At 43.1% G+C, this 24,172-nt stretch overlaps 1 protein-coding gene across 1 annotated transcript in view; it reads left to right on the top strand.

The window, feature by feature from the left end:
* The window catches only part of TAX1BP1 (Tax1 binding protein 1), a 250,625-nt gene that overhangs the window by 25,107 nt on the left and 201,346 nt on the right, over window positions 1-24,172 (top strand). The window contains exons 2-3 of the mRNA XM_082257735.1: window positions 2,919-3,093; window positions 20,869-20,971. Of these exons, the coding sequence (XP_082113861.1) occupies window positions 2,926-3,093; window positions 20,869-20,971 (271 nt within the window). The 5' untranslated portion in view covers window positions 2,919-2,925. The remainder of the gene's footprint in view (window positions 1-2,918; window positions 3,094-20,868; window positions 20,972-24,172) is intronic.

Below are 24,172 nucleotides of genomic sequence, written 5' to 3' on the forward strand. Positions count from 1 at the left end.
AGTTCCTTGAGGGACATAGGCCCCACATTTTTGTGTTTTAATGTCTTGGTGGTACTTTGCTTCAAGACTGAAGCTTACTGGGAGTTGGAAGGGGTTATAACCCTTTTTTAACCAGTGTCCAAATCCCTCTGTAGTTGGAAGTTTTTTTTCTGAATCCTTTGGTCTCTCAGTGAAGTCCATGGAAAGGGTTTTTTGATGAGTACAAATATCCAGTTTTGGATTTTGGTTAAAATGTAGGTATGTGTTAGTCAGGGTCGGACTGGGTATGAAAACCAACCCTGGAAAAAATTACATACCAGCCCCATAGCATTGCGTCGTCATACCAGCACAACAGCGATTTCTTGTTCATAAAAGGTAAAATCATGCATTTTATAGCACATTTAATAAGTGCATTATTTATAGATAAGACAGATATAAAATCACACAAAGGACTTGTATATAAAGAGCAAAAACAAAAAAAGTTGTAAAACGTGGAGCAATCATCAAGATTAGACCCTGTATTGGGTGGGGGGGGCTAATCAGCATTGTATTAGGGGGAGGGGGGGGCAGCATTGTATTAGGGGCCCTAATATGCTGATTCCCCCCCCCCCGAATGCAATACAAGAGGATGAGGTTCTCCCCCTCCCCCTAATACAATGCTTATCCCCCCTCCCCTAATACAATGCTGATCCCTCCCTCCCCCTAATACAATTCTGATACCCCCCACCCCCCTAATACACTGCTGACCTGGCCTCCTCCCCCTAATACAATGCTGATCCCCCCCTCCCCCTAACAAAATGCTGTTCCCCTCCTAATACAATGTTGTTCCCCCTCCTACCCCCCTAATATACTGCTGCCCCCCCCTGCCCCCCCAATACAATGCTGATCCCCCCCCTCCCCCTAACAAAATGCTGTTCCCCTCCTAATACAATGTTGTTCCCCCTCCTACCCCCCTAATATACTGCTGCCCCCCCCTGCCCCCCCAATACAATGCTGATCCCCCCTCTCCCCCTAATACAATACTGATCCCCCCCTCTCCCCCTAATACAATGCTGATTCCCCCCTCTCCCCCTAATACAATGCTGATCCCCCTCCCCCCTTTTCCCTAATACAGACAAAAATGCTAGAGTACAGATAAAGGGGATCAACTGGAATTTGTCATGTCCATAATTAAATACGTAAAATAGAAAAAGGCCAATGGCCTGAATGCCCCCTCATGGACTAAACTGACAAATGCCATGCATAAAAAGAAATAGTATTTTATTCAAAAATATTAAAAAGTATACAAAGAGTACATAATATAGATTATGTCACTACAAGAGAGACAATAAACATGTATATAGTTTGTTAAAACATATTGTACATATTAGATAGTGATAATGGAATATACATATCGCCTGACATGTTTCGGACATCAGCTTGTTCCTACATTGAACACCTTGACTGCTTTTGCTCCCTATGCGTGAACTGAGTGATATTTGGGCACAGGTGATACACCAGCCCTGGGTCCCTGTGATTTGCACTAAACAGTTGGCTTGAGAATTGCAGTATTCACTTTCCTACAGCATCCTTCCACCAGTGGCACCTGTCGTTTTTATGATAAGCAGTAACCTATCATCAGCTATATTTTGTGTTGGCATTGGAGAAAAGCTATGCACACCAATCCCTCACGGATATATATATATATATATATATATATGTATGTATGTATGTATGTATGCGTGTGTGTGTGTGTATATAATGTGTATGTGAACACAGCCTATGAAGGACGTCACCCTCTTTATGTCCGAAACATGTCAGGCGATATGTATATTCCATTATCACTATCTAATATGTACAATATGTTTTAACAAACTATATACAGTACATGTTTATTGTCTCTCTTGTAGCGACATAATCTGTATTATGTACTCTTTGTATACTTTTTAATATTTTTGAATAAAATACCATTTATTTTTATGCATGGCATTTAGTCCATGAGGGGGCCAGGGGAGATGGCGGATCAGCATTGTATTAAGGGCTCTAATATGCTGATTCCCCCCCTTCCCTGGGCATTGAGTCTTACCTGGCTTTTTACATGTGGCATGGCAGCTCATGTCCTCCTGCTGCTGCGATGGTGCTGCTGGCGCCTGTGTGGGATCGGCGCTGACCGTCATGCAGAGAGATGAAGGAGATGACCTGCAGCCGCTGCCCCTGCCGGATGTGACGTCATGCCGCTTACAGTGGCTGGCGTAGGAGAAGATATCCATCGCTGGAGTCGGAGCGCAGCGGGGGCTGTATCAAGCGGCCGGGCGGCCCCATCTTAAAGCGGCGGTAGCGGCCCCATCTTAAAGCGGCCTGCCGGCAAATTTCCCGGTATCCCGGTAGGCCAGTCCGGCCCTGGTTTTAGTTGTCGGTTATCTCTATCAGATGTTTTAGCCCTTTTGTGGGTATTACTGTTTTTATCTCCTTCAAGGCCAATAAAGCAATTAGAACAGAAATTGTTGTTACATACCTGAGAGGGCTTTACAGTTGTGACTTCTGTGATAAACATCTACTCAATTAGCTGCATTTTAGGCCCCTTTCACACTTGTGCGAAGCAATGCCTGTGTAATCTTAAGGTCTATGGACCTCAAAATGCATCAAAGTCGGACCAAAGTAGTGCAGGGACTACTTTGAAGTAGTTGCGACTTGAAGTCGCACAGATATGAATGGTACTCATTGGAGATCATGGAGTACGACATGCCATGCGACTTTGCAGTCCAAAGTCGCAGGACAAGTCGCACAGTGTGAAAGGGGCCTTAAATATGTTCAGGTATATGCGGTCTCTTGTGTTGATAAGGTTATATATGTATTTTCATGTCCAAATACATTTTTATTTTAGACAGTTGAAAACCATGTAATGTAGTGTAGCCTCTAAATGAACTATAAACCTATAATAGTATATTCCCATTTTGCAGGTTAAATATGTCAGCTTTGCAAGACCTTCCATCAACAAACAGCACATCCAATTTTGCACATGTGATTTTTCAGAATGTGGCCAAGAGCTACCTTCCAAGTGCTCCTCTGGAATGTCACTACACCCTGACACAATATATTCATCCACATCCGAAAGACTGGGTTGGGATTTTTAAGGTATGGCTACCCTTTTAATTTAAGTTATAAATACAGCATTTTGTATTGTGGTTGGAATTGTTACCAAAATGAATGGTCCATAACCTGTACTTGAGTTATTCAAATGTGAGTATGTGAAGAAACAAATCACTGTCTTGACTTCACTACTAGCTTGCACTGTGTTTTTTGGCTCTTGTCCAATTTTGATTTATTCAACTGTCAAGATTTGCATATATGTTACCAGATAATGTACACAATGAGAATATCGTATACTGTAATGTTAACTAAAGGGAATCAAAATAGTTTGGGGTGATTTTCTTAGTGTTTTTTAAAAGTTTTATTGCTTTATTTATTTATTTTCTAAATTCATGTATACAGTCTTGTTTTCCAAAAAAACAATTGTATATGACAAAGGGTTCTCAGAGCACTACTTAGGTAAATTTGAGCTAGAAGAATATAAACAGTTAGGCTTCATTTAGACGCGTGGTGTGGGGCCAGTTCAGGCTTCAGAGGAAAGGGAGGTTTAGACACATGCCTAAATCTAACCTTGCAGCAAACCGTTTTTCTTCTTTGGGATAAAGGGTTTTACATCAATAAATAAAAGCTGTTCATTTTAAACACCCCTGTCAGTATTAATTTGTCTCAACTCTATAAATGCAACAGAGCTTGTTCTGTTGAAAAACTGGTTGGATCACCAGATGAACATAGAAGAAAGAGAACCTAAAAAATGAAACTAAAACAGATAACCTATCTAAGAATGCGTAAACAGCAATATAATGTTTTCTTTTGGGTTTAATACTGCTTTAATATACAGGTCGCTAGAGAATGCAGTCACAACTATTACAAGGTACCCAGCCCATGGGTTTGGCTCTGTACATTTGCTTGGAATCTAGGAGCCAGCTAAAAAGTAAGGAGCCAGTTTTTTTTTTTTCGTGCATGCCGAATTAGCTGGCTTCTGTCGGACTGGCTGCCATACACATGGGCTGAATGGCGGCTGTTTTTTATTGAAACCGCTGATGTTGCCCGGCATTCGGCCTGTGTGTATTTGGCTTGATGGTGTGATGGGCAGTGGCTCACTAGGGAAGGACCGTGCAGCAAGGTGGGGGCGATGGGTTTTCCAGTAACTCATGCCACCTTCGGCCTCTTTCATATGGGTACCTCCACTAAGTGGAATCCGCTTGCTCAGCAGGGATTTTTCCACTAATGATGACAGGTCCTTCTCGCTCCGCTATGCAGAGCAAACATGGACACAGTCCTGCTCTCCTATGGGGTAGTCCGATGGAAATGCCATCTGATTCGATTCGCCGGACTGATAAAAAAATAGGACCACCATCAGTCTGTTTTTGGCAGACAGGATCGGTTGGCGGCGGTTGTCAGCGGACATCCGCCGATCCATAGAGGAGACTGTAGGGTCTGATCAGGTCCACCTGAAAAACTGACAGGCGGACCTGATCAGACAGCCTGTGTGAAAAGGGCCTTCGGCTGTGTGGCTGTGACATGGCAGGGAGATGATGAAAAATAATAAAAAATTTATATTAATAAAAATGAATAAACTCTTTCCATCTTTTGTGAGGGTGTGAATAGAATTGAGGCTGTTCCAACAACCACCCCACACTCCCTGTCCACTTACCATTAAGCAAAGGGTGCCAGGTGAAGCCTGCAACAACTTTAGTCTCTTCTCCTCTTGGGAAGGAGATGTGCGGGCAGTGAGAACAGGCAGGGGAAACACTCAGCACCGTTAGTGACTGCTTGTCACACCCCTGGCCACCACAAGAGGGCGCCAGTTCCCCGATAGAAGGGTCTCACTCCAGAAGGCTGCAAAGCCACGGCCTCAAATACCAGTCGGAGCGGCATCTTAATCCGCACACCCACGGGGGGGTGGGGGGGATGGTGTATGGGCATGGGGACAAGACACCTCTTGCAGTGCAGCCCAGGTGCCATGTCGCTAATTCTAGTCGCCAATGTGACCTGGCTCCTGGTGTTTGTCGAGCCCTGCACTAATACAGTGATCAGTGCTAATAAAATGCAATGTCGCTGTACTAATGGCACTGGGTAGGAAGGGGTTAATGTGGAAGTAAAGTCAAAATTTAAAAATCCGCTGACAGGCAGGGTTTACATAACAGAAGAGTGAAATCTTTGGGCCCATCTAAGAGTTCATTATATTGAATTATTTCATGCAGCACAGAAAAAACAAAATGCATTTCAATGTGATTTTGAAATACCTCCTCCACTATCCCAGGCAACAATAACAGATATGTTTCAGAAAAAAATAGGTGTCAGTCTAGATTCAGATGGAAGATCCCAACTGTTGGACAGAGTAATCACAGAGTTGATGGTCACTGATAACCAGCCATTTACAATGGTGTCTGACTCAGGATTTAAGTGGCTGATGTCCATACTTGAGCCAAGGTACACACTGAAGAGTGAGAAGTATTATCAAACCGAAATGCTGGGAAAGATTCACCAAAAGGTCAGTGAGAAAGTAAAGGCTATGCTGCAACCAGACAATGCTGGCAACTCCCTCTCATTCACGACTGACTGTTGGTCAGGAGGAGGACAAACAGAGTCACTAATGAATCTTACATGCTACTTCATTGACAGTGGATGGCCAAAAAGGCAATTGGTCTTGAATACAAAAGTGATGCAAGGATCCCACACTGGGGAGTACAGTGGAGAAATGTTTCTAGGCATGCTTGCAGAATGGGGTATCACCAAAGACCGAGTGATGCTTGTGCTCCTTCGAGACAGCGGGGCAAACATGCGGAAAGGAATGAGGCTTTCTGATATGTCAGACCTCAGTGTCATGGCACACAACACCCTCCAATTTTCAAATGATGGTCTGTCAAACCAGAGAGCTTTGATTGATATATGTTTTGAGAAGCATAAAGAGATTAAAAATGTGCTGGCAAGTCTTTTGAATCATCGATACAAGAACAATGCTTTCTCTTCTGATGATGTATTGGCAAAGGCAAAACAATGGCTGACAGAAGATATTCAACAGGATGTGCAGGAGGTTCCTGCCGAAAAAACAAGTCCAGAACAGCATTTTTATAATCCGAAAGAGCAGCATGCTGCAAAAACAGAAAAATGGCCAAAAAAGACAACGAACAGAAGAGAATCTTCTTCATTGTGGTCAAATTATCATGACATTTTCAGTGTTAGGGCTTCATGTGAGGATTCTTCTGAACCTGAAAAAATGAGCCTGGATGATGAACTTCATCTCTATTTGAAGGAACCAGTAATTGACAGAAGAGATGATCCTATTCGGTGGTGGAAAGAAAATGAGGCACGCTACAAAAGACTTGCTTCCCATGCTAAAAGATACCTCTCTCTCTCTATGCTCCTCTGTCCTCCTCTCCTCCTGTACCAAGTGAGCATGTTAATGAAGTGGCAGCATTATATGAAAAAAACAGAACCTGTTTTAACAGGTGAACGTGAACATGAACATGCTGAAATGTTCTGCTTTCTGCAGTATAATTGTAACTGTCCATTTATCACTTTAAAACTTTGTTCAGCACTAACTGCCAGGTGGAACCTTTCTGCCTTCCACTTGTTTCCCTGGGGAATGTTCTAATCAGCAGACCACTCCTCCTTTCTCTAGTTTAGAGGGAAGGCTTTTCTCTGACTCAGAATTCATATGCAAAGCGTGTCAGCAGAACCTCATGGGAAGGCGATTGTGATGGAGGATTTTTACGTTTTAAAGTTGCACCCCTTGGCAAGCGGAGTGAGTTTTCACGGTGCTTAGGGTTGTATGGTGCTCATGATGCTTATGGTTTACGGTGCTCAAGGTGTTAAAGGCATTGACGTTGGTGATGTTCAACCCTCCTGCACACCTTTGATGCAACAGAATAAAAGTACTGCACCCATCAGAAGCTCTCCTCTCGTTATTTACTCGATGCCAAAGGGGTCGCTACAATAATATTGTTCTACTTAACTGGGAGTATTGAAAAGTGTAGTAGTACTAGTGTCCACTCCAATCCACTGTCTAGCTTTTTTTCTAGCAGCTTTGCACTGACTGCAGTAGTGATTAAAAATCATTGCAGTGAGTGCACTACTGCAGCAGTAGTAGTCCACTGACTCCAGTCCAATCTACTGTCTAGCTTTTTTACTAGCAGTTTTGCACTGACTGCAGTGAATCATTGCAGTGAGTGCACTACTGCAGCAGTAGTCCACTGACTCCAGTACAATCCATTGTCTAGCTTTTTTTTTTTCTAGCAGTTTTGCACTGACTGCAGTAAATCATTGCAGTGAGTGCACTACTGCAGCAGTAGTCAACTGACTCCAGTCCAATCCACTGTCTAGCTGTTGTCTAGGTTTTTTTCTAGCAGTTTTGCACTGACTGAAGTAGTTGCAGTGAGTGCACTACTGCAGCGGTAGTCCACTGACTCCAATCCACTGTCTAGCTGTTTGTCTAGCTTATTTTCTAGCAGTTTTGCACTGACTGCACTTCAGTAGTGATTTAAATTTATTGCAGTGGGTGAGTGCACTACTGCAACAGTTTATGCATCATTAACAATCAGATGATGTGAATTTCTGATGTCCCTGCAAGTGTGTGTGTGTGTGTGTGTATATGTGATATATACACACACACACATTACTACATCAATACATTTACATTTAACAATTTAACTGTAAAGTACATTTATACTGCAATGTTAAAAGTTAATATTATTTACAAGTATTAAAGTTCAAAAAAACTTAAAATTGATACATTTCTAAGAGAACCAAGTGAGAGTGTATCCCCCAATGTTTGGCATGACATACCCTTCCTGCATGGTAGTGGACCTGGCTGGGAAGGAGGTGCTCAAGTAGACTAACCCAATAGATGGCCCCAGTAGGGCAAAACTAGGTGCCGCTCTGACTATCCCCAAGTGTTCAGCTGGCTGGATTGCATGCGGATGCCGCAGCGGAAAACTCCGGCCATGTCCTGCGTTCCATTGACGTCACTTCTGGATCCCGCCAGACGGTCTCCTATGTCAGAGACTCTGGCCGCATGTTGGACATCTTCTCATCGTTCAAGTGGTGTCCACAGTATTAATGGCTATCCCTTAATGTTTCATCATTTGTATACATCAATTGAACACCAGTATGGCCTTAAGGCAGTTGAGTTTACCTTGACACGCAATTACTTTTTCTATTTAGGAGATTACTACAGACAGGTGAGAGGGATGACTATGGAGGGGCTAGATTTGCCCCTAGCTACGCTAACCTCTTCATGGGCTTTTGAGAGGGGAGGTTCATATGGGCCAACAACCCGTATAGGGCTAATCTGGCCCTCTATGCCAGATACGTTGATGATGTTTTAATCTTCTGGAATGGGTTAGCAGAGGAATTGTGGGTTCCTTTCCTTCTGTAATATTAATCCTTTTGGCATTGTATTCACCCATGTCATCGACCACTCCTTTTTGGTCTTTCTAGATGTGGAGCTCGGAGCCGATGAGGATGGGAATATTATATCCAAAACACACTTTAAGCCTAGTGCAGGCAATTCCTACCTGCATGTGAAGAGCAACCACCAGGTGGATTAACATTTTTCATTTCAGACAATATTGTCGATTATATAGAACTTGTACGAGAAGGATAGACTATGAAAAAGGGTATAATGAGAATATGGTTGAGGAAGCATTCAGGAAATACTGGGTACTCTACAATGCTGATGGCGTCATATAGGAGAATCTATTTGGGGATAAGTCTGGATGTGGGAATAAGATCAGAAACAAAACCCCCTTAGATGAAGTGACTCCTATTAGATTTAGCTCCACGTTTAACACTAAAGCGTTTGAGATACAGCACGTCCTCCAGTGGAATTGTAAAATTCTGCAATAGGATCCAGTTCTGAAAAAGAGTTTACCATCTAAACCAGAGATAGTGTTCAGAAAACCAAGAGACCGTAGGAGCAAAATTGCACTGAGTAGGATTCGTCCACTCTGGAACAACCAGGAGGGTAGTTCTGGCCCATGGTCTACTCTACACGATTTGACCAAAAAAGGGGAGTTATAAATGCACTTTGAAAAATTGTGGTTCCTTTATGTGGCACAGGAAGGAGGACATATTGGGGAGCGATGGCCCCACCTTTAGGATCAAGCAATTCATCAATTGCGGCACCACCTTTGTCATTCATGGTCTTGTGTGGCCTCCTGTATGTTGGGCGCACGATACGCCCTTTGAGAGTTAGATTTGGGGAACCCAAATGCAGTATATTAAGCAAGTAGGATAGGGAGAAAGTGAAGGAAAGAAACAAATATTCGGTACCTCTGCACTTTACAGTACCATAATAGGGACCCCTTTGGCCTTAGAGTGTTTGTCATTGAGACCATTGATGGGGACCAGGACTTTTGGTAGAAGATTCTAGAGGTTATGCAAGAGAGAATCCTACTGAACCTTCATGCTAGGGTCCTTGACCCTCAGAGGCCTCAACGAGGGCCTTGAGGTCCATGGGGCCATTCAATGACCGCCCCAGAAGGTGGCCTTTTTTTGGTGCCTATCACCTCTGCACACAGGGTGTTGGAATTGGCGGTGTTATCCTGCCGTTCACCTTACTTGGTGGTTCACTGAGATAAGGTGGTTCTTCGCCTCTGTCCGTCGTGCCTTCCTCCAGGTTGTCTCTGATTTTCATTTGAATGAAGACATGGTGTTGCCTTCCCTGTGTCCTAGGCCAAAACATCCGAAGGAAATTGCTTTGCATGCCTTGGATGTGGTCCGGGCAATTAGGGTGTACCTGGCAACTACAGAGTCTTTTAGGAAGTCAGACCCACTATTTTGTGCTCACAGATGGGCCTCAGAAAGAGTTGTCCGCTTCCTCTGCGACCATTTCCAGATGGATCAGACATATGGTGGTTCAGGTCTATTCCATCAAGGGTCAGGTTTCTCCTTTTCCTGTCAAGACGCATTCTACTTGGGCGCTTAGTGCCTCCTGGGCCTTCCGTCATCAGGCGGCAGTGACACAGGTTTGCAAGGCAGCCACCTGGTCATCGGTGCACACTTTCACAAAGTTCTATAAAGCGGAAGTGTTGGCGTCTGCAGATGCTTCCTTTTGGCTGCAAGGTTTTTTGCAGACTGCTGCTGTTTAGAGGACCTGGTCCTCTTTGAGGGTGTATTGTTTGTTTTAGGTGAGCTCCAGTTTTAGTTGAGCTCCTGTTTACCTGGTTGGCTATAGTTAGCCTTGGGAGTTTATTTTTCTCTGTTCCCACCCCTCACGTTTACCTCTGCTTTGGGATGTCCCAATGGTTGAGAAGATCAGGAGCTGTGCCCATCAATAAACAAAAGAGAAAATGGGATTTTTGACTTAACGTAAAATCCATTTTTTGGATGTTCATTCACGAACACAGCACCCACCCCTCTGTGGAGTTGTAATTCTTCTGACATTGCTTGTAACAAAACTGAGTATTTATAGCAGAGAGAGGAGTATACCCCCTGGGACTGCCCATAGACGTAGCAATCCTTTTTTTTCTGCCTGGTGTCCTACTTCTGTAGGAGGCAGTATAACCCAATGGTTAAGAAGTTCAGGTGCTGTGTCCGTCAGTGAACATCAGAGAAATGGATTTTATGGTAAGTCAAAAATCCAATTTTTTCATACAAGTACATGGTACAGCAGTCGCATATCAGGAACATAAAGTATTGGGGTATCAAACGCTCTTACTTTAAAAACACATTGGTAAAGGCAGCTTTTATAAGTACCCAAACCTCTCTTGTGCATTAGCTTCCCAGGGCTCTGGAAATAAAGGAAGTGAGGAAGCACTGTGAGCCAGGCAAGCTGTACTGCTTTGTACACTGCTTTCAATCTAATAGTGAGAGCTTGCTGACCGAAGAAGACAGAGTGGTGTGGCAAAGTTGTGCACAATCTTAGGCCTGTGTATGGGACAGTGACCAAGCTGTGTTGCTTAACAAAGAAAAACTTAGGGAACTGAAGTAGCTTTGTTGGCTGGATCAAAATGTTGACTATAAAGAATTAAAATTCTTTTGACAGATTATTGGTTCATTTTTAAATATGTGAGCTTTATATTTAGCTGCTTGCCTGCAGTTCAGGTTTAAATATTGCACTCTTTACTGATGTTTTTTATTCATTTTCACTAGAACGTTTTTATTTTTATTTTTTTTCTTATTTTTTACTTTCACATTTAGCACTGCTGTACCTTCGCCAATCTTTTCAAAATTGTTAATCCCTCATATACAAGGGATGGTTTAACACTGAGGCTTCTCTTGGGGAATTTGTAAGTATAGTAAGGAAGTAACTAAAGTAATTCTAAACCAACAGGAACGCAGCGGCACAGATTTTATTTATTTTTTTACAACATTTAATGTAATGGCAGTGGAAATGTCTACAACATGCATATTATTCACCATGCAGTGTGGAGTATCTTGTAATTTTTGTTATTGTACTTTTATTGTATTAAACATTAAGAAGAGGTTTGGAGAACTGTAGCCCGCGGTTCTCTGCACAGGATTTCCCATGCCAGACCGGCAACTTGGTTTATTGTGATTCTTTCTTCACTGGTACTGACGAAGTTATTTAGCAGTGGCTGCCAAAGAAAGGAGGTATGTGTTCTCTCAGCTAGGAGATGGCCCAGGGGGAATAATAAATTACAGGAAGAAAGGCTACTGTTAGCTTTTACTGTAAGGCAAATGAGTTGCATGGCTGGAAATATCTTGTAATTAGTACTACACAGCTCACCGTGTCTTTTTGTGTTCAATATTAATTAAGACAGTTCAGGTCTGGAATAAATCAATCCCAGGTCTTCAGGTCCTGTCTTTGTACCTACAGATTTTATACCAAATTTTCTTGGTGACGATGGGGAACCCAACCAGCATGATCTTGAATTAATTGACTGTCCCACAGAACCTCTGATTACCTAGAAAGGCCTTTTAAAAATTCTGATTCTGTTTTTTTTTTTTTTTAGCCAGATGAGCTAAGAAACTTTTTTAAAACTGTTAAAGCAGTAGTAAACTCAGCTTTTTAGCTTGTACCCGCAGGTAAGCCTATAAGGTACTTGCAATGTTTAGGAGATAATCACTTAATCAATAATTTGAAGCAGCCGGTGACGTCTGGTGCGCATATGCAGTGCACATATAATTGACCGCACACTAAGTGTGCCGTCAGATTAGAATGTTGTGCCGTGGCCCTGACTCCCGCGTGCATGCTCAGGAGTGACGTTATCACGGCCTGGCCATTGAAATGGCCGAAGAACGGGAACCTGGTAGGAAGACTGAATGAAGATGGAACATTCGACATCGATGCCAGCGCTGGAGGCCTTCGTTCTAAGGTAAGCTTGTCATTATAATGTGCGGTGCATACTAGCACATTATGGCTTAAACACCCCCCGGGGGGGGGGGCGCGTGGGGGGAAGGTGGTGGAATACTTATTTTTATTTTTTTTATTTTTTTTTTTTTTACTGCTTTAACTCTTTATTTTAAAGTTGTACACCTTAACCGCCTATGGATTGTCCCACACAGGTTTACTGCGGCAGGGCGGCCCTCCTGTGCAAAATGGCGTACCTGTACGGCGGCCCTGTCCCTCCGTGTTTTTTGACACAGCGGGTCCCTCGGACCCGATGTTCGCCACCACCCGGCGATCATTCTTTGGAGAGGCAGAATGGTGGTCTGCCTATGTAAACAAAGCCATTCTGTGAGAGGGGAAGATGGAGAGGAGACTTTGTCTTCCTCTACGGATCTGTCTTTCCCTAGTCAATGCATCCCCCACACAGTTAGCAAGCACTCCCAGGGAACACATTTAACCCTTTGCTAGCCCCTGATGTTAACCCCTTCCTTGCCAATGTCTTTAGTACAATGACAGTGCATTTTTTAGCACTGATCACTGTATTAGTTTTACTGTCCCCAAAAAGTGTCACTTAGTGTCAGATTTGTCTGCCCCAAAAATCGCCGCCATTACTAGTATAAAAAAAAATTTGCATAAATCAGTCCCTTAGTTTGTAGACGCAATAGCTTTTGCAGTTTTATTTGTTTATTTTTTTTGGGTCCAGCATCGCACGATCACACACGTATTGCAGTGCTTTATCACAAAAAAATGGTCATTAAGGTGGTAAACCTTCCGACGCTGAAGTGGTTGAAGGACAGTTGTACCACACCTAGAGAAATACTTACCTTTGTACTCGATCCAGTATTTTGCATTGTGCGACTCTGTCCAGTGCGACTCTGTCCAGAGCTACACAGCCTTGCCTCAGCAGGTGACCCCATCAGGGTTCCCTTAATCCTGCACATTCATGCTGCGTCCCTCTTCATTCCTAAACTGAGTTATGGTGGCCACCAGCGGTCCTGCAGATTATGGCTCCTCAATAGAAATGAATAAGGCTGCAGTATGAATTTTGGAACCTCATAAACATTTGAAGAGAGGTGATTAATCAATATTTAAAGAAAATAATAAAAATAAAATTGTCATAGGATGAGTTAATTTTAAATGGGTCTGCTTTTGGTTTCATATTTTCCCATATAAGTCTGTAAATAAAATGTGTATTTTCTCCTATAACTCTCCAGCTGCAAAACATTTGTTTCCCATTTCATCTGGTCCATGCTTCTTCCTTTACACCCTAACAATTCATCACAAAAACGTGATTCTCTTTTCCTGTCAAGGATTATCACTTGATCATTCTCCTTGTGTATTCCATTTGATTTAATAAAAGACAGAATACATATGTGACATCATCAGTGTTCGTGGCCAAAAACAATGTTGCATTTTTTTTACCCTCCATGCTTGCATGCTTGCATTAGCTGACTGATACAGACAGATAAAACATTTTGTAGTTCATCAGTAATCACAAATCCTAAGGGGTGATGCAAGAAGTATCTTCCAATGTTCCGTGGAGGGTGGGGATACAGACAGGCCCTGTGTTACAACCAAGATAGGGTCTGTAGATTTGTTCAGTTAAATTTGTTTGTAAGTCGGAAAAGGTACATTTTTGTAGGTGTAGCTACAGCCCAAAAATTTTTTTTAAGCTTTTTTGATATCATAGGGAAGGGTTAACACCCCTGTAACATTTGTTTTGCTGTCTGTGCCCCTGTTCAGAAGATTTCCCCTCACTTTATGTCCCTAATAACAATTGTTTTTTGAACATTTTATATTGTTGTTGTGGAAACAAGGATTGGTGATAAAGCTTCAGTGGAGACACTTTTTTTCCCATGATAACTTACAGGAGGGAATTTCCCTTCCTAGGGGTACATTTCCTCTTACTTCCTGTTGTCTCCCTCCGATTGTAAGTAGGAGTGGTTTGTAAATCAGATGTTTGTAACCCGCGGACCTCCTATAGTCCAAAAAATTGTTTATATACTCTATTTGATACTGCCAGCTTAGTAGAGATTTATATCACACTTTTGGGCTATCTATAAAATTGTGGAGTGACCTAGCCACTGCCTTTTCAAAAACAAAATCCTAAGGCACGTTTATAAAGCATGACTGTCTATTTAACAAGTGTGTGTTGCACTTTGCTTGCTTCAGGACAGTCTATTGAGTGGGGATAAAAAAGTTCCAGCAGGAGGAATTCAGTTTTTCATCAGGTGATTTTAACAGGTGATTTTTTTTTTTTGAAAGATTTACTTAGATGGACAAAAAAAAAAAAAAAAAATCACCTGTTAGTACACCCTCCTACACAAAACTCTAAACAGTTATTACATTTGTGAAATTCCTTCCCATTGAAGAGAAAAGTCCAACTGAATTTTCAGGAAGTCAGCTGTGTATAATAAAAGATAAAAGGATCTGTTCTGCCAAGGAGGAGGTTTTAAAGCTATGATTGATTACATCATATCCTCTTCTCTCTATAGGACAAGGAACTACATTTCTCACAACCTCTGGCAATTGCAGTGAATGTGGGTGGGTACACTAGGCTTTACATGTTGAATGTGTACTCACCGACTTAAGCATAAATCATGCCCTCCACTCACGAAAAGGCACTGGTGGATGCACTGATCGTATCTGTGTGTGAGACCTTAAAAATGGAGGACGCAGCTGAAGCTCCGACGGATGCGCAGGTTCCCTTTGGCACTCGCAAGCCATCCAGAGTGGCAAAGGTGTTTCATTTTCCCTCCTATTTTGACAGAATTGTCGCTAAAGAGTAGGAACTCTTAGCGACAAAATGTCCCCTTGTGGTCCCTAAGCGATTTGCTATGCGGTGCCCCTATGAGGAGTCCCTTCATAATAAGTGGACTGTTTCACTGGTGGTGGACCCTCTGGTCTCCAGATTTAACAAAGCAACCATGATTCTGGTTGAAGAGTCCCTAGCCTATAAGGACCCGGCTGACAGGAAGACGGAGGCTGTGGCCCGTAATATGTACACCTGGCTGGTTCGGCATTGAAGCTGGTATTTACCATTGCATTAGTGTCGCAACCTCTGACTGATTGGTTTAAGCTTTTACGCCGTGACCTGGAGGGGAGCAGCTCCCCCCTGCCTTTGCTGTGCTGGCGGACCAGTTGGTCCAGGGGCTGCAGTTTATCTGTGATGCCTCTTCGGATGTGGCTCCCCTAGCCGCTAGGCTCTCTGTTTCAGCAGTGGTCCTTCTGCATATTTTTTGGCACAAGTGCTGGTCTACGGACCAGACATCAAAAAAGGCCTTGACTGATCTTCCTTTTCAAGGGGATTGTCTGTTTGGAGCTACCCTGGATGACCTCATTAAGGGTCTCACAGGGTGTAAGAGTACCTTTCTTCCGCAGGCTACTAAGGGCAAGGAACCTCATCGAAGATGTGGGCCATCCTTCTCGGCTCATAAGAAGTTTTTTTTGTCCCTCAGGGGCGACTGACAAGGGATCAAAGCCTTTCAGGGCCTCCTCTGGTGGATCCAAACGAACTTGGTCTGGCAAGTCAAGAGCGGGCTTATCCAGACCCGTGGATAAGGCTCCTTCAACATGAAGGTGCGCCCTCACTCGTATTGGGAGTGGGGGGATGTCTTCGCTGGTTTCTGGACCCGAGGACTTCCCTGGTACAAGACCAGTGGGTCCATGAAGTCGTACGGTCCGACTACAAGATTGAGTTTTGTTCTTATCCTCTGGAAAGGTTCTTTCCATCCAACTTGTGCCTGTCCCTGGACCGCTTACAGGGTATTTTTGGGGTGGTGCAAGACCTGTTACTTCAAGGGGTAATTGTCCCTGGTTCTGACATCGGAAGGTTTTCAGGGGTTTTAATCAAACCTGTTTACAGTTCCCAGGAAGGAAGGTAAGGTGCATCCAATTTTGGACCTCAAGGGGCTGAACTGCTTTGGGCGGGAGCAAAAGTTCAGAATGTAGTCCATTCGCACGGTGGTGGAATCCCTGCATCAGGGGGATTTTCCTGCCTCTGTCGATATCAATGACATTTTTACCTTCACATTTCAATGTGTGCCGGTAACCAGCGCTTCCTCTGTTTTGGCGTGGGAGGGGAGCAATATCAGTTTGTGGCGATACCCTTTGGTCTCACCTCTGCTCTTCGGGTCTTCACAAAAGTGTGAGCCCAGCCCCGGTGCTAGCATTGTTACGTCAGCGGGGGGGGGGGGGGGGAATCGAGGTACTGCGCCACTTGGATGACTTCCTTCTGCGAGCAGAGTCTCCAACTGTTCTGGTGAAAAACCTGGAGATCACCATACGACCTCTGAGGGAGTTTGGCTGGATTCTGAATTTTCAGAAGTCTGCTCTGGTTCCATCCACAAAGTTGGACTATCTGGGTCTGACTCTGCACTCGGCCCTAGCCAGAGTGCTCCTTCCTCTGGACAAACTCCAGAAACTGCAGACTGCAATTCGTCTCCTGCTGTTCAGCAAGTGGTCATCCCTCCGCACTTCCATGCAGGTGCTGGGCCTGATAGTGTCTACCTTTTTGAGGCGGTACCGTTTGCACAGTTCCATATGAGGTCCCTGGAAAGGGAGTTTCCAGGCAAATGGGACAAGAATCTGCAGTCTCTGGACAACTATATCCAGCTGAGCCGGGGAACGAAAGAGTTCCTTATATGGTGGCTTTGTTCTTCAGAGCTTCGGCTGGGCAAATCCTTACTCCCCTTGTATTGGACAGTGGTTACCATGGATGCCAGCCTGTCTGGGTGGGGAGGCGTCCTCAGCAAAAATTCTGCTCACGGGGTCTGAACACTGGAAGGGTCCAGACTACTGATCAATGTCCCGGAACTCCGAGCGATCAGAGTGTGCCTGAAACATTGACTGGATCATCTTCAGGGATGTCCAGTGCGGATTCAATCAGACAAAGCCACGGCCGTGACTTATGTCAATCACCAGGAAGGCACGAGAAGTGTCCTGGCAGATATGGAGGTAGCCGGCATTCTAAGGTGGGCAGAACGTTTGGTTCCAGTCTTCTCCGCCGTACACATTACCGCGGTGGAAAACTGGCAGAGAGATCATTTTCTTCTTGGACATTTGCATACTGAAAATGTAGTTGCCGTTTCTTTTGAAGATTGAAAGCTGATTTATTATTGTTTCTTTGAATTTAAAAGATGCTGGAAACATTTGCAGTAAATGTCTAGGATGTCTGTTGCATCCAAGCATTTGTTTTTTAGCCCCTTTATTGCTACCACTAAGCTATACCTGCTTGGACATATTGTATTACTAAGAAACTAGAAATTTAGCTAATATATGCACTGTAGATACATGTTTTTCTGTCTAGGGCAGATTTTTAAAAAAAAAGAATTGCAGCTGTAATTGCAGCGAAAGGTGGTTCTACAAAGTATTGACTCAGGGGAGCTAAAAACAAATGCATGCCACACCTTTCACTTAAGTTTGTAAAAAAATTTGGAAACCATTTATCTTTTTCTTTCCAATTCACAATTATGTGCCGCTTTGTGTTGGTCTATCACATGAAATCCAAATACCAATTTGTTTGATTGTAAAATGACAAAATGTGGAACGTTTTAATGGATATGAATACTTTTTCGAGGCACTGTATTGCTGCTGGAATCTTGATATGCATATTAATACAAGATCTTTGCAGTAATCCTAAATGCGAGAGCTTCCTGTAATCAAGACTAGTCCCTGCTCCTCTCTCTATGCAAGGTGATGGGTCTTGTATACATCCCCCTCATGTAGTTTCAGCAGGCATTTTGTATTGGGTGGACCTACTGGGTCGCATTAAGATAAAAAAATCCTTCAGCCTTTTAAACCACCTTTAATAACAATGGTCAAATCTCATTTCTTCCCATGAAGTCTTTACAGGCAAAGTATAGTGTATTTTCATCCAGCATATGTTTTGAGTTACTATTGCAATTTTCCTTTTTTAAAGTAATTTTTTGATGTCACTTTCACATTTTTACATGCTCGCTCTTCCAAATTTTGTTTTTGTATTAAACATAGAGATTTGAAGGTTACACATTAGAAGCAGAATATATCCGCCAAATAGAGAGTCCATTATTTTTAATGAGTTGGTTGACTCATATACTTGCATTTCTGCTGCCATGTATGTATACAATTACAAATTATACACACAAACAAGGGCGTTAAAACATTCTGCGGTTGGATAAGATTTACAGCAAGCTAAACTTGTTTACATGTTCATCTAAAAATGTTGAAAAGACTATATATTCCCTTTAATTGCCCTGTGTGAGTCTTTTTTTTTTTTTTTTTTTCCCCTCCCTTTTTTTTAATGTGCTCATGAGTTGGATTGTCCTAAAATCTACAAATTCTACTTTTGTGGTATCAAGCTAACTGATGCCTATATGAATTTTTTTTTTTTTTTTTTTTCTAGAAATGGGACCCATTGTATCGCCTTTGTATGATATGTTTCCATTTGTGATATAAATTAAATAAACCGCGTTTATACGATGGTTTGGTAAAGTTAGAAGACCGATGGCAAAAAAAAGAAAATTTAACATTGGATCAGAACAACATGTACAACTATCAGAAGTTTATATATGTAGAAAGTGACCATGCATTTAAAATGATGGAAAAGTCTTACTCCACACAGTGCGTTTCTTCATATGTCATGTCATCAGGGGCCTTGATGTCTCACATATGACAAAATGTGTTGAGTGGAGTCAGGACGCATGCTCGTTGTCATGCATCATCTTTGTATTTTTTGGGCTGGTTAATTGAGGGCTGAAGAGAAGGCGATCTGTTCATTCTGGAGGTGAGGAGGTAGTCTCCCTAGAGAGTGGCTGGACCTGCTTATCCTAATTTCAGTGTGGAACCCCTGTGTTTTTTATGCCCAATTTGGAGCCATGCAAAAAACTGCTTAAATCAGGGCTTGCTTGACAAATTTGTTTTGAATCTAGGAGCCAATTTTTTTTTCTACTAACAAAGCTTACGAGTGGAACATGTAACATGTTCCTGAAAGTGAACTTATCCTTTAACCCTTTTACAGCCAGAGCAGTTTTTGCGTTTTTTGCACACGTTAAAAAAAAAAAAAAATCAATAAAACTCCCGAACATTATATGATTTCTGAGAGCAGAAACCCTAGAGAATAAAATAGTGGTAGTTCCAATTTTTTTGTGTCGCTCGATATTACCGCAAATAACACATTAAAAGTTAATTTTCTGGGGCACAGAAACTCAATAATTTACCCAATTTTTTTGGGGTAAAATATAAAAGCCCGTGTGCCTGTGAAATGGCGACAAACTTTTCCACTGAATGTACTGCAATATGCATCGCACTACATTACATTCTTTCCTGGCTTTGCTGAGGAAACTGTCAATGGGGACACGGCCCTTCCAGTTCAACAACAAGAAGGGTAGGAGTGCAGACTTGTGCCTGTTCTCCTCCCTCCCACCACCCTGCGGATGGGCAAGCGGAGCCTGGGATACATAGCGGGGGGGGGGGGCTTAGGCACAAGAAATATCTTGTTGCCATTGCAACTTGGCGCCTGGGGTGTTTGTCGAGCTCTGGCTTAAATGACCACCATAAATACATGGTCATCTTCTCCTGGTAAGCAGATCTATGTTCACAAAGGTGGTGATAGCTGTCTGTACACTGCTGGGATCTGATACCTCTTATTGCTATATGGACACTATTGGACTTTCTCCATTTGATGTCACTGTTTAAAAGAGAAGTATGGGTTTTTTTTTTTCAGAATCATGCTTACCTAGGTGGATGCAGCATCGTTCCCCAGCTGGCTCTAAGCCTGCGAACCGAGCGATCAAATACCACTGATCGCTCGGTTCTCAGACCTCCCTGAGCAGAGAGCTGGTGACTATCAGTCACCACTGTCTGCTCTGATCCACACTCCACACATGCAAGGTGGATAGAAAAATCCTTCCCACCTGTACCATGGCATTCTAACAATAGGACTCCTCCACTGTCACATTTTTATTTCCATCTCTCTCCCTGTTGTTGTACTGTTGAGACAGTGAAGAGGGCGGGATCGGCTGACTCAGGCTCTCAGAGGCTCGCTGAGCCAGGTGTGCTGGTCCACGCTCCTGGGTAGATCCTGACCATATGGTCGTCATCTATTTCCAGCGAGGACTGGCTCTGTGACATCAGCCGACAGTGGGCTTCGGCCCGCTTTTGGCTGATAACGGGTCACAGGAGTGCAGAGCGAACAATGAATTCCTATTCTTTGGTGCCCGTTTTCACCTGAACATAGTGTCACTTGAAGTTTGAAGGTCATCGCTTGCAAAAGTTTGCAAGTTTCATTTGGAGCAGTGTCACGCTTTTAATAGGAGTGCCTGAAAACACACGTTTTTGGATGTTTTATTGTCTAGTAACCAAGATTTCTATTGGCTAGGAAAAATAATTACAGCTTAAAACATGCACAGAGCCCAAGGTGCGCTCAGGTCAAATGTGAATAGGGCCCTTTTCAAAGCTATGTTTTTGTTTTTCACTAAACTTTTCTCCTTGTAAAGAAAAAAGTATATTGTGTTTTACACTTTAATTTTTTTTTTTTTTTTCAGGTTGGATGGAGCACTGCCCGAGACTATTATACTTTTTTGTGGTCACCTATGCCTGAAAACTATATGCCTGACTGTACTCGTGACTGTGTGCTAACATTCCAAGGTTAGAGCATGTTTTCATGTTTCCTCTTGTAAATTAGATGTATACTTTAGCTAAGTGTCAATTCTGACACTACTGCCAAAAATGGGTCCTGTTCTATTGAAGCCACTATAGTCTTTCATACTATAAATAATGCATATCCCTCAGATTACATAAGTCTTGCATCACCTGTTTTTATTACTACCTCTGCCACCATTAGGCCTCTTTCACACGGCCGCTCCGTATGTCCGTATATCACCCCCATCCGTTTGCGAGTGATATACGGACATAATGCATGTCAATGGGATTGCGGATGTCAGCGGCTGACCATCCGCTGACATCCGATTTGTGTCCTTTCAGTTCTGTTCTGTTTTTTGGAATGGAACAGAACCCTATTTTTCTTCCGTTTAAAAAACGGAAGGGATGCAAAATCGGATGTCAGCGGTGACATCCGCAATCCCCATAGACATACATTATGTCCGTATATCATCCACAAACGGATGGGATGATATACGGACATATGGAGTGGATGACACAATTGTCATCCTTGTCCGTGAAAAAAAAAAAAAAAGTGCCGGAGCGGAAGAAAAAAATCCTGTCCTGTTTACTTTTATCATTAAAAGTGAAAGTAAATTAAAATTTTGGGTTGTCCCCAGAAAAATATTAGAGGGGAAATCTTCCAATAGGGACACTAGTTCTGATGAGATGGGGGGCCCCAATGGATTCCCTTAATTTGCAGGGAATTTTTTTTTCACTTCTTGGTTATGGGACAGGAAGTGAAGGTAAATCTCCCCAAAAGGACAGAGATGGCAAAAAAAACAAAAAAAAAACTGACACGAGTTTTAACCCTCCCTTATGCTATCCAAAATGTCAGGAAAACGGTTTTGCCTATAGTTCTACTTTAAACCTTAAAAACTGAAAAATACAAACCCCTAATGTCCCCTTCCGCATGTCTTTATCTTTCATTATTCTATCGAATACAAAATTACAGGTTTTATGTAAACCTGTATAATGACACAAAAGACTGTAAAAAGACCATGGAAACTTTTGTGCTTAAATAGTTACATTTAGGTTTCCCCTTTCTGATTTTTTTTTTTTTTTTAAGTAATGCATTTTATGTGTTTTAGGCTTTTTTTCTGTATTTTTGGCTTGAGTTGGCTGTTGTGTGTCCCCAGATAATTCACCTGTTCATTGAGCACCCCAGCAAAGTCTTGAACTGTTGTCCAATAACAGCTGGGTGCTTCCACCTGTGTAAACTAGTGGTTAGGTCATAAACTGAGCTTGGATGGATATACTAAGCAGCCCATTTTTTTTCCACATGCATAAAAGCAGAATTTTATGAAGTTCTGTATTAAACGTCCATATGAGACATGAGTGAGCCAAGTTACAAAACCATGCGGTTACAATCAAGCATTAAAACAGTAGTATTTCCTTGATCTTCACAAGTGCAATATGCAGCTGACCTGTAATTTGGCAAAGCTTGTAGAGATATTTTTAATAACATGGTGCATATAGCTCAAATGCACTGGAACCAACAGAAAAAAAATCAGGCAGTTGCTTATCACATATTTATTTTTTTTTCAACTTCAATCTGATGAATAAGCTCTTTTTCTTGAACTTAAAGCGATTTTTTTTTTTTCAAATAACAAACATGCTACATTTACTTGCTCTGTGCAGTGGTTTTGCACAAAGTGGCCTGGATCCTCCTCCTCCTCGGTTTCCTCTTCTGTGCTCCTGGCCCCTCCCTCCTGTTGAATGCTGTGGGGGCAGCCGAGCCGAGTTACAACTCCCTGTGTCCATTTAGATACGGAGCCGCAACCTGGCCCCGTCCGTCTCTCTCCTGATTGGCTTCTTGGCTGGCTGGCTGACTTAGAGCCAATTGTGCCGTGCTGCTGTCTCAGCCAATGAGGAGGGGAGTCCCGGGCAGCTGAAACACTCCTCCAACATCGCTGGGTAAAGACTGGCTCAGGTAAGTATTAGGGGGGCTGCTGTACATAGCTGCTGCATTCTGAATTTATGAGGTTGGCCATTTGGGCACGGGAAGTTTCTCAAATAATACAAAGCATCACTGCCCCGCTTCTCCACCTCATCCTATCAGAGAACGCTTTTCATTTATTGAGAGAATGAAGAGTGATCACTGAATGATGCCCATATGGAGCGGCCGACCTCCTGTGTTGAGAATGTAGCAGGGCAGCTGCTCGGCACAGGACCTGGAAGCTAGTGGAGATCAGTGAATTAATAGTGTCTACTAGGGCTGAACGATATTTGTTTTTAACATCGACATCACGGTGTGAGCATGCGCGATAGTCACATCGCCGGAACCGCGATGGTGTGGGGAAGTATCACAGGTTAAGAACAGTGTGGAAGGCAGAGAAGTCGGGACTCACAGTGAGTAGAAGAACACAGCCTGACATCCATCCCCTCCCTTGACATGTTCAGTCTGCCCTGGAACTAGTTATCCTGACTGAGCGGTGAGCGCCGTGAGCAGCGGCACAGCGAACCAATCACGTGTGCAGGCACGCGTGATTGGCTTGCTGTGCCGCTGCTCACGGCGCTCACCGCTCAGTCCGGAGAACTAGCTCCAGGGCAGACTGAACATGTCAGGGGACGGATGTCAGGCTGTGTTGTTCTACTCACTGTGAGTCCCGACTTCCACACTGTCTTCGTAACCTGTAATACTTCCCAATCCCTACATTAACATTAACCCTGTATGGTACAATCAGAACTTGAAGGCTGCACTACTTCCCTACATTAACATTAACCCTGTAGTGTATGGTACAATCAGAAGGCTGCACTACTTCCCTACATTAACATTAACCCTGTATGGTCAGAAGGCTGCACGTTCCACGTGCCTGCACACGTGATTGGTTTGCTGTGCCGCTGCTCACGGCGCTCACCGCTCAATATCGCAATATATATCGTTGGGGGAAAGAAATATTGCAATGTAATTTTTTTCAATATCGTGCAGCCCTAGGGTCTACTACAGTGATTTCCAGATTCCATGGGGATCCTACGTGTATGGTTATAGGCTTGGTTGCATTGGTCCAAGCTGGATCAATGTAACGAAGTAAAAATATCCAAACCTGGAATGCTTCTTTCAATATCCTTCAATATCCTTCAATATCCTTTCTTTCACTTCCTGCGTCCTTACATTGAACATGCTGTGCTCTAGTGTCTGCTAAGTATTAAGATACCAATTAGTGTCCCTGGAGGCTGTTGTTCCCA

The sequence above is a fragment of the Pelophylax lessonae genome (assembly GCF_965119305.1).
Source record: "Pelophylax lessonae genome assembly, chromosome: 5".
NCBI lineage: Eukaryota > Metazoa > Chordata > Amphibia > Anura > Ranidae > Pelophylax > Pelophylax lessonae.